At 58.3% G+C, this 17,306-nt stretch overlaps 1 protein-coding gene across 1 annotated transcript; it reads left to right on the top strand.

The window, feature by feature from the left end:
• Window positions 1–6,511: 6,511 nt before the first annotated feature.
• On the top strand, window positions 6,512–16,320 carry SH2D7 (SH2 domain containing 7; the record flags this gene model as incomplete). Its single annotated transcript, XM_080651688.1, has 6 exons — window positions 6,512–6,687; window positions 7,753–7,842; window positions 9,369–9,534; window positions 10,804–10,977; window positions 11,427–12,098; window positions 15,721–16,320. 6 exons carry the CDS (start codon window positions 6,512–6,514, stop codon window positions 15,769–15,771), a joined length of 1,329 nt encoding a protein of 442 aa, XP_080507814.1. The 3' UTR covers window positions 15,772–16,320.
• Window positions 16,321–17,306: the final 986 nt, after the last annotated feature.

Here is a 17,306-nt window from a genome sequence, read left to right on the forward strand (position 1 = left end):
CCTGCACGGCCACTGCTCACATGAGCCCCTGCCCCCTCGGCCTCCAGAAAACCCAGTGACCAGAAGGAAACGGCCAACCGGGGAGGAAGTGGCTGCGTTTGCTGAAAAGGGGAAATTTGGGCTGCCGACTTGCTTTTCGCATTTCCTGCCCTCATAGAGGGGTGCGTGTGAGGGGCATGGACTGGGCCCTGGAGGCCAGCGGAGGGTTCCACGTGAAGGGAGGGGCTGTGTGATCCCCAGTTTCCTCGCCTGTAGAATGGCACAGTGATAGCACTGACCTCCGGGAGCTGTGGTGAGGCGTAGACGAGATGATAAGTGCAGGGTATTTGGCGCAGCCCGTAATGTCCCGTAAGGCCTCCGTCCCGTAGCCAATTCCTCCACCACACACACACAGCCCCAGCCCTGCTCCCTGCCTCTGCCTGCTGTGGGTGATGTCCAAACTCAGACAGGGACTGGACACCTGGCTCTTGCTCCAAGAAGCTCTCAGCCCCCGCCCGGCAAGGCTCGGTGGTTGAGCGTCGACCTAGGAACCAGGAGGTCACAGTTCGATTCCCGGTCAGGGCACATGCCCTGGTTGTGGGCTCGATCCCCAATAGGAGGCATGCAGGAGGCAGTTGATCCACGATTCTCTCTCCTCATTGATGTTTCTCTCTCTCTCTTTCTCTCTCTCTCTCTTCTCCCTTTCTCTCTGAAATCAATTAAAAAAAAATATATATATATATATATATATATATATATATATATATATATATATATATATATATACATACACACTAGAGGCCCGGTGCACAAAATTCATGCATGGGTAGGGTCCCTAGGCCTGGCTGGCGATCAGGGCCCATCTGTGGGGCGACCAGCGGGTTAATTGGGGCCCCCCCACTGGCACCCGCCTTGGCTGGCCTGGGGCCTGCGGACTGGGGGCAGCTCCTGCATTGAGCGTCTGCCTCCTGGTGGCCAGTGTGCATCATAGCAACCGGTTGTTCCACCGTTCAGTCGATTTGCATATTAGCCTTTTATTATATAGGATTAGAGGCCCGGTGCACGATATTCGTGCGAGAATAGGCCTCCCTTCCCCTGGCTTCACTCCCAGACGCCCGGGAGCCGGCCAGTCCTCGCTTCTGTCCGGAACACCTCTCCTGTAGCTGCCTCCACTGCCCGCCTTCCCCTCATAGCAGGAGTCCTGCCCCTCCCGGCCGCTCCACACCTGTGTATGCAAATTAACCCCATCTTTAGTGTGTTAATTTGCATACTCACTCTGATTGGCTGTGGGCATAGCGGAGTGATGGTTAATTTGCATGTTTCTCTTTTATTAGGTAAGATATACTGTATATATCAGGGGTCCTCAAACTACGGCCCGCGGGCCACATGCGGCCCGCCGAGGACATGGATCCGGCCCGCCGGGTGCTGCTGCCTGTCCTGCTTAGCAGCTGACGCATCCCGGGCCCGCAGTGCGCATAGGAATTTGTTCATAGTTTTTTTTTTAAACTATAGTCCGGCCCTCCCACGGTCTGAGGGACAGTGAACTGGCCCCCTGTTTAAAAAGTTTGAGGACCCCTGGTGTGTGTGTGTGTGTGTGTGTGTGTGTGTGTATATATATATATATATATATATATTTTTTTTTTTTTTTTTTTTTAAGAGAAGCTCTCAGCCTAGGCAGGTGATGGAGCTTCAGAGAGAGGAGCCCACCAGGGGCCCTCTTGGCGGGAAGGCACAGAGCCAGCTCCCAGGAGGCCTCATTTCCCTACCAAAGTGGCAGGCAAATAGATGCACCTCGGGGTTCTCTTTCCTAGAGTTCAGGCATCAGAGGTGCTGACCAGGCTCCCAGCCCGGGGGCCGGGGGGCAGGGGACCAGGGCTGGGACAGGCGGGGGCCTGGGCGCCCCTGGGCGCTGAGGGGTGGAGGGTTGGCCGTCAGTTCCTCTGCACGCTGCGGGGTTCTTGTGCGTCCAGCTGCCCGGACCTCCACACCGTGTTCAGAGAGGATGGAACTTTTATGATTTTAAATTTATTTTTAAATATATTTTTATGGGTTTCAGAGAGGAGGGGAGAGGGAGAGAGAGAGAGAGAAACATCCACGATGAGAGAGAATCATGGATCGGCTGCCTCCTGCACGTCCCCCACAGGGGATCCAGCCCGAAACCCGGGCATGTGCCCTTGACCGGGAATTGAACCCTGACCTCCTGGTTCCTAGGTCAGTGCCCAACTATTGAGCCACACTGGCCGGACTGATGGAAGTTTTTTGTTTTGTTTTGTTTTTAAATATTTTTATTGATTTCAGAGAGGAAGGGAGAGGGAGAGAGATAGAAACATCCACGAGGAGAGAGAATCATGGATCAGCTGCCTCCTGCACGCCCCCCACTGGGGATCGAGCCCGCAACCCAGGCATGTTCCCTTGACCGGAATCGAACCCGGGACCCTTCAGTCCACAGGCCGACCCTCTATCCACTGAGCCACACCAGCTAGGGCTGATGGAAGTTTTATGAAGACGAAATGAAGCTGCTGCCGTATTCCATGGTGTAGACGGTTACGTATTCATTTATTCATTTCCATTTTGTGCTTTTCTCGTTTTAGATTTTGGAGCCGGTGTGGGGCGTGCAGGAGGCAGCCGGTCGATGATTCTCTCTCATCATGGATGTTTCTCTCTCCCTCTCCCTCTCCCTTCCTCTCTGAAATCAATCAACATATATTAAAAACAAAACAAACTCTAGCCGGTGTGGCTCAATGAATAGGGCATCGGCCTGTGGACTGAAGGGTCCCGGGTTCGATTCCAGTCAAGGGCACCTGCCCGGGTGGTGGGCTCGATCCCCAGGAGGGGGCGTGCAGGAGGCAGCTGGTCCATGATTCTCTCTCCTCATGGATGTTTCTCTCTCTCTCTCTCTCCCTCTCCCTTCCTCTCTGACATCAATAAACATATATTTAAAAAAAACAAAAACCAATAACAACAAGTGGCTGACGACATGACCTGCGAGCGTCTTTCTGGGTGACCTTTTTCGGGGTTTCTCCCGCGAGGGGGGGCCAGACGCAGCACCCACAGGAGAAGGTAACGTTCGGAGGATCCGTGACCATCCCCTGGTCTTGCGGGAGGAGCATGACCTTGAGAGAGGACGGCCCAGGACAAGGAAGTTTCGAGGCGACAGACGGAAACTTAGAATTCTGGGGACTTCCCAGCCCCGGGCTGACGTGGAGCGGGGCTGAGTGTACGGCACGTGCTCGGTGACTCCCAGCCGCTGTCCCCAACCCCCAGAGCCTACGGGGTGGAGGGGGGGTCCTTTCTCTCCGCTCTGTTTTTGTTTGTTTTTTAATATATTTTTATTGATTTCAGAGAGGAAGGGAGAGGGAGAGAGAGAGAGAAACATCCATGAGGAGAGAGGCCTGGCTGGCATGGCTCAGTGGTTGTGCATCGACCTAGGAACCAGGAAGGAGGTCAGGGTTCGATTCCCGGTCAGGGCACAGGCCCGGGTTGCGGCCTCGATCCCCAGTGGGGGGCGTGCAGGAGGCAGCCGGTCGATGATTCTCTCTCATCATGGATGTCTCTCTCTCTCTCTCTCCCTCTCCCTTCCTCTCTGACATCAATAAAAAATATATTTTTTATTTTTTTATTTTTATTAAATATATTCTTTATTGATGTCAAAGAGGAAGGGAGAGGAAGAGAGAGATAGAAACATCTATGATGAGAGAGAATCATGGATCGGCTGCCTCCTGCACGCCCCCCGCTGGGGATCGAGCCCGCAACCCGGGCATGTGACCTTGACTGGGAATCGAACCCGGGACCCTTCAGTCTGCAGGCTGACACTCTATCCACTGAGACACACCGGCCAGGGCGGAAAAAAAAAATATTTTTTTAAAAAGATGATGATCCCTCGCTGGTTTGACTCAGTGGATAGCGTGTCGGCCTGCAGACTGAAGGGTCCCGGGTTCGATTCTGGTCTAAGGGCACAGGCCCGGGTTGCAGGCTCCAGTGGGGGGCATGCAGGAGGCAGCTGATCCCTGATTCTCTCTCATCATTGATGTTTTCTCTCTCTCTCCCTCCCTCTCCCTTCCTCTCTGAAATCAATAAAAATATATTTTTTTAAAAAAGATGGTGAGAGAGAATCTGGATGGGTTGCCTCCTGCACGCCCCCCACTGGGGATCGAGCCCGCAACCCAGGCCTGTGCCCTGAGCGGGAATCGAACCCTGACCTCCTGGTTCCTAGGTCGACGCTCAACCACGGAGCCGCGCTGGCCGGACCCCCTTCCGTTTTCACAAATGAAACAGCCACAGTGAGGTTACTGCCTCACGGAAGGCCACGGAAGGCCACGGAAGGCCACGGAGCCAGCAGATGGGATGATTCTAAACCCATTTATCAGACTGCAGCGCCCCCCAGAGGCCACCCAGGGGGGGGGGAGGAGCTGAACAGAGGATGCAGAGGGGACTCAGTCAACCCGCAGACCTTCAGGGAGCTCAGGAGATGCCCCAGATCAGGGCCTCACCCGCCCCCCTCCACCCCCTCCACCCCCCCCCCTCCACTCCCCTCCTGCCCCATGTCTTTTTTTTTTTTTTTTTAATATATTTTATTGATTTTTTACAGAGAGGAAGGGAGAGGGATAGAGAGCTAGAAACATCGATGAGAGAGAAACATCCATCAGCTGCCTCCTGCACACCTCCCACTGGGGATGTGCCCGCAACCAAGGTACATGCCCTTGACCGGAATCGAACCCGGGACCCTTCAGTCCGCAGGCCGACGCTCTATCCACTGAGCCACACCGGCCAGGGCCCGCCCCACGTCTTCTGAGGGTAAACACAGACCCCTCTCCGGGCCTGCCTTAGGCATCCCCATCGTCACCCAGGCCCCAGGTTGTCCAGGCCCTGCCCCCTCTCCGGGACACAAAGCCTTTGCTTCCAATGCAAATGCCCGGGTTGCCTCTGAAAAGCCTCTGCCTCAGAGGGAGGTGAGAAGCGAAGGCGAAGGCGTCATGGAAAATGATGGAGGTGGAGACCATCTCTCCGCATTTGAATACTTCCAGGCCTCAAGGTCGGCAGCGGCCCCACTCACCCAGAACGGCTCGGAATCGCGGTTCTATTTTTATTTTATTTTTCCATTGATTTTTAGAGAGAGTCGTAGGGCGGGAGAGGGAAAGAGAGGGAGAGAGAGAGAGGGAATCCATCAGTGAGGAGAGAGCATCATGGATCGTCTGCCTCCTGCACGCCCGCCTCCCCCCCACGGGGGATCCAGCCTGCCACCCGGGCAGGTGCCCTGACCGGGAATTGAACCCTGACCTCCTGGTTCATAAGTCGACGCTCAGCCCCTGAGTCACACCCGCCAGGCCTTAGCCCCTCATTCTTTTTTAAACACATTTTATTGATTTTTCACAGAGAGGAAGGGAGAGGGAGAGAGAGTTAGAAACATCGATGAGAGAGAAACATCCATCAGCTGCCTCCTGCACACCTCCCACTGGGGATGTGCCCACAACCAAGGTACATGCCCTTGACCGGAATCGAACCCGGGACCCTTCCGTCCGCAGGCCGACGCTCTATCCACTGAGCCACACCGGCTGGGCCTTAGCCCCTCATTCTTAAACATTATGCGGTCAAATGTGGTCCCCATAATGACCCTCGAATCTAGACGATACATTGTGAGTGGAAAGTGGAATTAATCAGCCCAGAACTGTACCACAATGCAGGCGGACTTCATTCAGGGCTGGTCTTTATTTTATTTTTTAAATATATTTTTTATTGATATTTTACAGAGAGGACGGGAGAGGGAGAGAGAGTCAGAAACATCAATGAGAGAGAAACATCCATCAGCTGCCTCCTGCACACCTCCCACTGGGGATGTGCCCGCAACCAAGGTCCATGCCCTTGACCGGAATCGAACCTGGGACCCTTCAGTCCGCAGGCCGATGCTCTATCCACTGAGCCACACCGGTTAGGGCAGGGCTATTTTATTTTTTAAAAAATATATTTGTATTGATTTCAGAGAAGAAGGGAGAGGGAGAGAGAGAAAAACATCCATGAGGAGAGAGAATCATGGATCGGCTGCCTCCTGCCCCCCTCTCCCCCCACGGGGGATGGAGCCTGCAACCCGGGCCTGTGCCCTGACCGGGAATCGAACCCGGACCTCCTGGTTCCTAGGTCGACGCTCAGCCACAGAGCCAAGCCGGCCGGGCCGTGCATGGAAGTTAAACCCCCTGCTTTGTCCCAGCGGCCTTGCTGTGGACATCCCTCAGGGCTGGTCTTGAGCTGAGAGAAAGGCTGAAGGTTAAGGAAAGAGGTCAAGGCCGGCGGGTGGGGGGGCAGCTCACCTGCTGGGTGCCACTCGGGGATCCCCTCCCCTCCCTCTCTGGGTGCAGGGGCGACCCTCCCCCAGTGTCTGCAGCCAGCCACGCCCCCCCCCCCCCCAGAGGTGACAATGGGCCCCTGTGTGTGGCTGGTGGTTGGGGCGGCGTGGACTCGGGGACGCAGGCAAATGAGCTGGGGTGCACGCAGATATAGGGGCTCCTGGGCTCTGCTCCCGCCTCCGAGCTCTGCCAGCATGCAGGGCAGCCCGGAGCCGCTCGGCGGGGGGCGGGGGCCCGCGGGGCCGGGGAACAGCCAGGCGGGGGCCGAGCTGCGGGAGCTGGCCCTGAGGTGGTTCATGGAGACGCAGGCCCCCCTCGTTCTGCAGGACGGGGCCCTGCCCCCTTGGTTCCACGGATTCATCACCCGCAAGTAAGGGCAGGCGCCCCCATCCCCCCCCACACACCCCGTCTACATGTCCCAACCTGGCTCCCAGCCCTTTGGGGAGGAAGAGATGGTCTGATCTGGGGCCTTTAGGACAAAGCTGGTTCCCACTTTCTCCCTGGGCTGGGCAGGGACCCGGGGGGCTGTGGGCAGGCGAGCAGACATGGGGCGGGGGGGGCACCCCGTTCCCTGGGGCATCGGCTCCACTCTGCACACAGACTGGGTCCCGGACGGGCAGCAGGGCCAGGATGGCTCTAAAGAACTTGATGAGCCTGGCCGGTGTGGCTCAGCGGTTACGAGTCGACCTAGGAACCAGGAGGTCAGGGTTTGGTTCCCGATCAGGGCACAGGCCCGGGTGGCGGGCTCGATCCCCAGTGGGGGGCGTGCAGGAGGCGGCCGATCCGTGATTCTCTCCCATCATTGGTGTTTCTCTCTCTCTCCCTCTCCCTTCCTCTCTGACATCCATAAAAATATGTGTTTGTTTTTTTCTTTTAAACTGGATGAACACCCGGGGGCTGAGCGTTGTTAGCCACGAGGCGACAGCCTTTTTTTTTTTTTTTAAATGTATTTTATTGATATTTCACAGAGAGGAAGGGAGAGGGAGAGAGAGTTAGAAACATCGATGAGAGAGAAACATCGATCAGCTGCCTCCTCCACACCTCCCACTGGGGATGTGCCCGCAACCAAGGTACATGCCCTTGACCGGAATCGAACCCGGGACCTTTCAGTCCACAGGCTGACGCTCTATCCACTGAGCCAAACCGGTTTTGGCGCGACAGCCTTTTTAAGCAGGGACTGTCCCAGGAAAACCTGGGGGGCCCAGGCACCCCAGACACAAAGGCCAAGTCCAGCCGGCGTGGCTCAGGGGTTGAGCATTGACCCATGACCCCACGAATCATGGACCGGCTGCCTCCTGCCCGGTTCGGTGTGCGGTCAGGGCACATGCCCGGGTTGCACAGGCTCGGACGGAGGTGGGGGCCCCCGGGGGCACGGCCAGGGCCCCTCAGCGGCTGGAAGGGCACGGGTCCAGCTCACGGCGTGCCCCCTGGGCAGGCAGGCGGAGCAGCGGCTCAGGGACCAAGCTCTGGGCTCCTTCCTCGTCCGCCTCAGTGACCGGGCCACCGGCTACATCTTGTCCTACAGGTAAGAGAGGAGGTCTGTGTGTGTGGGGGGGAGGTTGGGGGGTGCAGGGGGGAGAAGGGGGAGATGTCCAGGCTCCGGCTCCATTACCAGGCCTTGCAGGTAAGCACAGGCCTGTGGTCCCTCATCCCTCCCTCCCTCCCTGACCACCTAGGATGAAGCCCAGCGGGGAAGGGGTGGGTGGGGACAGGGAGAAGGCCCCCTGGTGGGAGGCGGGAGGTTCGGGGGGAACTCTGAGCCCAGGAGAGAAGGAAGAACAGCAAGATTTCCCCTTTTTCTTTTCTTTCTTTTTTAAAAATATTTTTTTATTGATGTCAGAGAGGAAGGGAGAGCGAGCGAGAGAGAGAAACATCCATGATGAGAGAGAATCACGAATCAGCTGCCTCCTGCACACCCCCCACTGGGGACCGAGCCTGCAACCCGGGCATGTGCCCTGACCGGGAATCGAACCCGGGACCCTTTGGTCCGCAGGCCGACGCTCTATCCACTGAGCCACACTGGTTAGGGCTCTTTTTATTTTTTTAAAATATATTTTTATTGCCCACCCTGACCGGTGTGGCTCAGTGGATAGAGCGTCGGCCTGCGGACTGAAGGGTCCCGGGTTCGATTCCGGTCAAGGGCATGGACCTTGGTTGCGGGCACATCCCCAGTGGGGGGCTTGCAGGAGGCAGCTGATCGATGTTTCTCTCTCATCGATGTTTCTAACTCTCTATCCCTCTCCCTTCCTCTCTGTAAAAAATCAATAAAACATATTTTAACAACAACAACAACAACAACAACAACAAAAAAAAAAATATATATATATATATATATATATATATATATATATATATATATATACTGTATACTTATTTATTTCAGAGGAAGCGGGGGAGAGAGAGAGAAACATCCATGATGAGAGAGAACCATGGATTGGCTGCCTCCTGCACACCCCCCACTGGGGATGGAGCCCGCAACCCTGGGCCTGTGCCCTGATCGGGAATCGAACCCTGACCTCCTGGTTCCTAGGTCAGCCCTCAGCCCCTGAGTTATGCTGGCCGGGCTGACCTCCACTCTAGAAAGACTTTGATATTTGTTTGTGATGGATTTCTCAGTGTTCATTTTGATTTTCTAAAACATTAGATCCTTCGTCTTCCTTTTATTTTATTTTTCCGTGGATTTTTTTTAGAGAGAGTGGAAGGGAGCGGGGGAGAGACAGAGGGAAACACACCCATGGGTGGCCTCCTGCACGCGCCCCGACCAGGGCCCGGGTCGAACCCGGGACCCTCCGGTCCGCAGGCAGGCGCTCTACCCACTGAGCCACACCAGCCCGGGCTTTTGTCACCCTTTAAACGCTGCACCCAGATGAGTGGGTCCCTCCTGCCCCGGGCCCCCCGCCCCCCCCCCCCGCCCTGACCCTCCCGGGGACAGGCTTTGGACCTCCGGGACCCTGGCTCCCGACCCTGCACCTCCACCCACAGGGGACACAGCACCCCGCGGCCCGGCCCGAGGCCCGAGGGGAGGAGTGTCAGCCGCCTGTCCTGTTGCAGGGGCAGCGACCGGTGCCGGCACTTCGTCATCACTCAGCTCCCCGACCGGCGCTACCTGGTCTCGGGGGACACCCGCAGCCACCGCAGCCTGGCCGCGCTCCTGTGCCACCACCAGGGGGCACCGTTCGAGCCCTTTGGGGAGACCCTGGCTGCGGCCTGTCCCCGGGTAGGCGGCGCCCCTCTTCCCCGGGGTGAGGGGGGCGGGCGGGGGGCTGCCCAGGTCTGGGGTGCCCACCACTCTCTCCAGGCCACATACACGCCTTTTCCTCCCTATGTCCTGTCGGTGCGGGCTCTCCGCACCCGCCCATGGCTCCAATTTGTGTGTTTTTTAACATTTTCAATTTTTTATTATTTTTTGCTAATCCTCACCCGAGGATATTTTTCCATTGATTTTTTTTTAAGTTTATCTTTATTTTATTTTTATTTTTTTAAATGAAGGAGGTGGTCTAATGTCTGTCCTTCATGTTTTTTTTTAAATATATATATATATATTAATATATTTTATTGACATTTTACAGAGAGGAAGGAAGAGGGAAAGCGAGTTAGAAACATCGATGAGAGAGAAACATCCATCAGCTGCCTCCTGCACACCTCCCACTGGGGATGTGCCCGCAACCAAGGTGCATGCCCTTGACCGGAATCGAACCCGGGACCCTTCAGTCCGCAGGCCGACGCTCTATCCACTGAGCCACACCGGTCAGGGCTTAAATATATTTTTATTGATTTCAGAGAGGAAGGGAGAGAGAAACATCCATGATGATAGAGAATCACAGGTCGGCTGCCTCCTGCACGCCCCGCACTGGGGATCGAGCCCACCACCCGGCCTGTGCCCTTGACTAGAATCGAACCCGGGTCCTGTCACTCCACAGGCTGAAGCTCTATCCACTGAGCCACACCAGCCAGCACTATTTTATTTTATTTATTAATTAATTAAATTGATTTCAGAGAGGGAGGGAGAGGGAGAGAGAGAAACATCCGTGATGAGAGAGAATCCTGGATCGGCTGCCTCCTGCACAGCCCCCATTGGGGATCGAGCCTGCAACCTGGGCCTGTGCCCTGACCGGGAATCGAGCCCGGGACCCTTCAGTTCATAGGTCGAGGCTCTATCCACTGAGCCACACCGGCCAGGGTCCATTGATGTTTAGAGAGAGTGGGAGGGAAGGGGAGAGACAGAGAGAGAAACATCGATGTGAGAGAGACACATGGATTGGGCTGGGGATCGAGCCTGCTGCCGAGGTCCGTGCCCTTGACCGGAATCGAACCCGGGACCCTTCAGTCCGAGGGCCCGACGCTCTGTCCACGGAGCCACGCTGTGAGGGCCCATGGTCGCTATTTGCAAAGGAGAACCTGAGGCAGCGCCCCCCCCAAGCTCAGGGACTGGGGTGGGGGGCACTCAGGGACCTCAGACACCCCCCTGCCGTGTCCCCGCCCCCAGCCACGGGACGAGGACCCCTACGACGCCACCACCCTGGGCCCCCACGGGGACCCCCCGGGCCAGGGAGACCCACCTGCCGGACCGTCCCCCTGGGGGGGCCCAGACCAGGCCGGCAGCCTCCGCCCCCCGCCCAGACCTCGGGACCCCTTCCTCCACGGGGAGCAGAGCCCAGAGGTGGGTCCCTGGAGCCCAGGGGAGGAGGAGGGAGGCGGGGCGGCGGGCTGGTGCCCTGGCTGCCTCTGTGGCCCCTCATCTCCCCTGAGGCCTTCCCCGGCCCCAGGAACAGAGGGGTGATGCTGAGGGGAGGAAGCAGGGAGTGTGTGTGGGGGGGTGCAAGGGGCTGGGAGGGGGAGCAGGGACCACCCTGGAGGCAGGATGAGCTAGGGTGGGAGGGAAGCCTGGTGGCCCCGACTTTGAGTCACGGTGCAGACTGTGGTCAGGGTCCCGCGTGGCCGCTGGCGGGGTCCCGAGCCCACACGACCAGCCCTGGGTGCAGGTCGGGGAAACTGAGGCCGGGTGGGGTGGGGTGGGGTGGGGTGGGGCGGGGGGGGTCTCTGCTCATCCCGGAGCCTCAGTTTCCCCACTGGCGACCTTTACGGGGTCCTCTGTCCCTCGCTCCCCAGCCCCCCAGCCAGGTGCCCCCCGTCCCCGAGAGGAGGGCCTCGCTTCTGGACCCGTCGGATGGGGGCTCCCCCGACATCGTCTACGCAGAACTGAGGCTGGGCCTGGGCACCGAGGCCACCGGCAGGCCCGGGCCAGGGCCAGCGGGCAGCCAGGCCTGCTCCCCGGACACCGGGGCCCAGAGGCCAGCCTGGGACGGAGGCCAGCACGGGCCCGATGGCCGGGGGCCCCCCCTCGCCGCGGGGACCCCAGCCCCCAGCCCCGTGGCATCTCCGGCTCCCTGGGGCCGCCCCCTGTCACCCGAGGCTCCGGGGCCCTCAGCTGCCCCCTGGAGCCAGCGGTCCCCGCAGCCCAGCCCCCGGGCTCAGCCCTGCTCCCCGGACAGCGCTGCCCACACCTACGCGCTCCTCCGGACGGCGGGCTCCCTGGGGGAGGAGGAGGGGGGTGAGCCGGACCCGGAGGGAGGCAGCGCCTACGAGCAGATCCCAGCCTGCTGGGGGGGGCCCGCCAGGCCCCCGGTTCCCGGGCCGGTGCCTGGGCCGGGTCTCATGCCCGGCAGGCTGTCGGGGCCCACGGACTGGGGCCACCAGGGGATCCCGGGGGCCCCCGAGGCCAGGAGCCCCTGTGAGCAAAGGCCAGCAGCCAAGAGCAAGGATGCCGGGCGGACACATAAGGTGGGCTCCTCCCCCCCTCCCTCCCTCTGTCCCTCTTCTCTCCTCCCTCCCTCCCTCCCTCCCTTCTTTTTCTCTCCTTCCCTCCTTCCTTCCTTCCTTCCCTCCTTCCTTCCTTCCTTCCCTCCTTCCTTCTTTCCTTCCCTCCTTCCTTCCTCCTTCCTTCCCTCCTTCCTTCCTTCTTTCCTTCCCTCCTTCCTTCCTTCCTTCCTTCCTTCCTTCCTTCCTCTTTCCTCCTTCCTTCCTTCCTTCCTTCCTCTTTCCTCCTTCCTTCCCTCCTTCCTTCTTTCCTTCCCTCCTTCCTTCCTCCTTCCTTCCCTCCTTCCTTCCTTCCCTCCTTCCTTCCTTCCCTCCTTCCTTCCTTCTTTCCTTCCCTCCTTCCTTCCTCTTTCCTCCTTCCTTCCTTCCTTCCTTCCTTCCTCCTTCCTTCCTCCTTCCTTCCTCTTTCCTCCTTCCTTCCTTCCTTCCTTCCCTCCTTCCTTCTTTCCTTCCCTCCTTCCTTCCTCCTTCCTTCCCTCCTTCCTTCCTTCCTTCTTTCCTTCCCTCCTTCCTTCCTTCCTTCCTTCCTTCCTTCCTTCCTTCCTTCCTTCCTCTTTCCTCCTTCCTTCCTTCCTCCTTCCTTCCTTCCTCCTTCCTTCCTCCTTCCTTCCTCCTTCCTTCCGTCCTTCCCTCCTCCTTCCTTCCCTCCTCCTTCCTTCCCTCCTCCTTCCTTCCTTCCTTCCTCCTTCCTTTCTTCCTTCCTTCCTCCTTCCTTCCTTCCTCCTTCCTTTCTTCCTTCCTTCCTCCTTCCTTCCTCCTTCCTTCCCTCCTTTCTCCTTCCTTCCTTCCTTCCTTCCTTCCCTCCCTCCCTCCCTCCCTCCCTCCCTCCCTCCCTCCTTCCTTCCTTCCTTCCTTCCTTTCTTCTTCTCCTCACTGGAGGATATTTTCCCATGTATTTTTTTTTTAATTTTTAAATATATTTTTATTGATTTCAGAGAGGAAGGGAGAGGGAGAGAGAGTGTTAGAAACATCCATGATGAGAGAGAATCATGGACCAGCTGCCTCCTGCACACCCCCCTACTGGGGATCGAGCCCACAACCCGGGCATGTGCCCTGACCGGAATCGAACCCGGGACCCTTCAGTCCGCAGGCCGACGCTCTATCCACTGAGCCACACCAGCGGGGGCTCCCATGTATTTTTAGAGAGAGAGTGGGAGGGATGGAGACAGAGAGAGAGAAACGTCGATGTGAGAGAGACACATCCATCGGTTGCCTCCCGCACGCACCCCGACAAGGGACCGGGGATCGAGCCTGCCACGGAGGGACGTGCCCTTGTGACCGGAATCGAACCGGGGACCCTTCAGTCCGCAGGCGCCGACGCGCTATCCGCTGAGCCACACCGGCCAGGGTCTGAGGTCTTTCTCTGGAGCCGACCAACCGGGGCTCCCTGTCCCCACTCTGGGCCGCTCCAGGGGGTCCCAGAGCCCCTGAGAGGCGGAGAAGGGGCTTCCGGCCGGCCGCCGTGTCCCCGGGCGGCCACTCCCTGCCACGTGACGTTGGGCAAGGAGGTTTCCCTGGCAACGAAGGGTGACCAGAGGTAGCAAGACAGATTACAGGAAGCCCAGTTACTCTAAATGCCAGAGAAACTAGTCCTTTTTTAAAATAATTTTTTTTGGCATAAGTGAATTCCTAATCCTGCCATTATTCACTACTTATGTGAAATGTAAATGGGCATTCTGTACTCTTTTTTTTTAATATATTATATTTTATTGATATTTTACAGAGAGGAAGGGAGAGGGATAGAGAGTTAGAAACATCGATGAGAGAGAAACATCGATCCGCTGCCTCCTGCACACCCCCCACTGGGGATGTGCCCGCAACCAAGGTACATGCCCTTGACCGGAATCGAACCCGGGACCCTTCAGTCCGCAGGCCGACGCTCTATCCACTGAGCCACACCGGTTAGGGCTTCTTTTTTTTTTTTTCAATATGTTTTTTATTGATTTTCAGAGAGAGATGAAGAGAGAGGGAGAGAGAGAGAAACATCCATGATGAGAGAGAATCCTGGACCAGCTGCCTCCTGCACGCCCCCCACTGGGGACCGAGCCTGCCACCCGGGCCTGTGCCCTGACCGGGAATCGAACCCTGACCTCCTGGTTCCTAGGTCGACGCTCAACCACGGAGCCACGCCGGCCGGATGGGCTTCCTCATTCAGCAACCCTCCCCTGGGCCCTGCGTCCCCTCATCTACGGGAGGGGTTGTCCCCGGGGGCAGCATGTAGAGCAGCGATTTGCAACCGGGGTGCCCCGGGAATTTTTAAAACACTAGAGGCCCGGTGCACGAATTCGTGCACTGGTGGGGTCCCTCGGCCTGGCCTGTGGGGATCGGGCTGAAACCAGGTCTCCGACATCCCCAGAGGGGTCCTGGGTTGAGAGGGCAGTTCCCGGGTGACGCACCCCGGAATCAAGCTCCCTCCTCTCTGGTTCTGGGTGCGTCACCTGAGAACCGCAGCTGCCAAGGCATTGCAGCTCGGCAGCTCCTTCATGGAGCGTCTGCCCCCTGGTGGACAGCGCACGTCATAGCTACCGGTTGGAGCGTCTGCCCCCCTGGTGGTCATTGTGTGTCATAGCTACCGGCTGGTCAGCCAAGTCTCTTAGGCTTTTATATACACTGAGTGGCCAGATGATGATGATCTCTGAACGCATAGTCATCTGGCCACTCAGTGTACATCCTATATAATAAAAGGCTAATATGCAAATTGTCCCCTCGACCAGGAGTTCGACCAGCAGGCAGGCCAGCCGACCGCCCATGTCCCCTCCCCCTGGCCAGGCTGGCTGGACCACACCCATGCACAAATTCATGCACTGGGCCTCATATATATATATATATATATATATATACACATACATACACTGAGTGGCCAGATTATTATGCGTTCAGAGATCATCATAATCTGGCCACTCAGTGTATATAGATTCTCTACCTATTTAGTCAGGGGCACTGACCTCTTTTCCCTTAAATTATCAAAAAATAAATAAATAAAAAAATAAAAATGACAACAGCTTGCTTGGCTGGCGTGGCCCAGGGGTTGAGACTCGACCTGTGAACCAGGAGGTTGGGGTTCGATTCCCGGTCAGGGCACAGGCCCGGGTTGCGGGCTCCATCCCCAGTGTGGGGCGTGCAGGAGGCAGCCGATCCATGATTCTCTCCTCATGGGTGTTTCTCTCTCCTTCTCCCATCCTCTCTAAAGTCAATAAGAGTGTATTTTTTAAAAATGACAACAGCCAACACCACAAGAGCCATCTGGAGTGAAGGAACCGAAGTCACACCTATTTTGGGGGTCACATTAGCACGCAGTATCCCTTTTGCCGTGCCGCTTCTGAGCCGGGGGACAGAGAAGGTTCAACGTCGCTGGCCCAGAAGGTCATGCCGGGCGGCTCCGCACGCTCAGCACGCGGCCTCCTGAGCCAGGAGAGGGGGGGCCGATCCTGCACCCCGCGCTGGGGGCCGATGGCAGAGCTCCATGGGGGAAGGGCCTGACCCTGCCCCCGGTCCAGCCCAGGCTGTGTGTGACCCTGATGGGGGGGGCCTGGGGGTGCCCTCCCTGTCTGGGACCCCAGACTCAGCATCTCCTCCCTCCTCGCAGCCCCACAAGTCCCGGCGGCTCTTCTTTGCGGACAAGAAGCCCAGACCCTGAGGCCTGGCCTCCGGCTGCCCCGCCTCCGGCCTCCTGGGAGGCCCTCAGCCCCACCCAGCCTGTGAGGGAGCCAGGCTCAGAGACACACCCAGGAGGGACCTGCCAGCCGCCCGCTGCTCCCGGCTACATCCTCTCTCCCAGGGCCTCCCACCCGTCCCGAGAAGGAGACCAGCCCTGGCCAGTGTGGCTCAGTGGCTAGAGCATCGTCCTGTGGACCAAAGGGTCCCGGGTTCGATTCTGGTCAAGGGCACGTACCTGGGTTGCAGGCTCCTCCCCGGCCCGGGCCCTGGTTGGGGCACATGCAGGAGGCAACCCATCGATGTGTCTCTCTCTCCTCCCTTTCTCTCTGAAATCAATAAAGAATACCCTATAGAATAAAGAGGTAATATGCAAATTGATCATCACTCCAACGCAAAAGATGGCCGCCCCCATGTGGACACAAGATGGCCTGCAGGGGAGGGTAGTTGGGGGCGATCAGGCCTGCAGGGGAGGGCAGTTGGGGGCGCTCAGACCTGCATGGAGGGGAGGGCAGTTGGGGGGGACCCAGGCCTGCAGGAGAGGGCAGTTGCGGGGGGACCAGGCCTGCAGGGGAGGGCAGTTGGGGGTGATCAGGCCTGCAGGGAGGGGAGGGCAGTTGGAGGGGACCAGGCCAGCAGGGGAGGGTAGTTGGGGGTGACCAGGCCTGCAGGGGAGGGCAGTTGCGGGGGACAAGGCCTGCAGGGGAGGGCAGTTAGGGGTGACCAGGCCTGCAGGGGAGGGCAGTTAAGGGTGACCAGGCCTGCAGGGGAAGGCAGTTAGGGGCAAACAGGCTGGCAGGGGAGCAGTTAGACATCAATCAGGCTGGCAGGGGAGCAGTTAGGCATCAATCAGGCTGGCAGGGGAGCAGTTAGGCATCAATCAGGCTGGCAGGGGAGCAGTTAGGCATCAAACAGGCTGGCAGGGGAGTGGTTAGGGGTGATCAGGCTGGCAGGGGAGTGGTTAGGGGGTGATTAGGCTGGCAGGGGAGTGGTTAGGGGGTGATCAGGCTGGCAGGCAGAAGCAGTTAGGGGCAATCAGGCAGGCAGGTAGGTGAGCGGTTGGGAGCCAGCAGTCCTGGATTGTGAGAGGGATGTCCGACTGCCCGTGTAGGCCCGATCCCACTGGGGTCCCAGATTGGAGAGGGTGCAGGCCGGGCTGAAGGACACCCCCACCCCATGCACGAATCTTGTGCGCCGGGCCTCTAGTGTTTAAATAAAGAAATGGGCGTTGTCGGGACTGAGCACGGCCACGAGCCGGTGCCTGTCACACGGGGAGCCCCGTCAGTGTCCACGGCAACCGCTGCCGTCAGGAAGGAAACGGACAGGACACGATCCTCATCGAGCGAGCGCCCCGCGTGGGGCTCCCCTGGAGATGGGGGGAGGGTGCGCCCCCCTCCTGCTGACCTAGGCGCTGAACCCCACTCAGGCGGGCAGGCAGGGCCCAGCCTGGAGGTGAGGGGCCGACGGAGGGAGGATGGGGGGTGAGGAGGGAAGCGACGTACAGACCAGACGGCACGG

The sequence above is a fragment of the Plecotus auritus genome (genome assembly GCF_963455305.1).
Source record: "Plecotus auritus genome assembly, chromosome: 15".
NCBI classification, from domain to species: Eukaryota; Metazoa; Chordata; class Mammalia; order Chiroptera; family Vespertilionidae; genus Plecotus; species Plecotus auritus.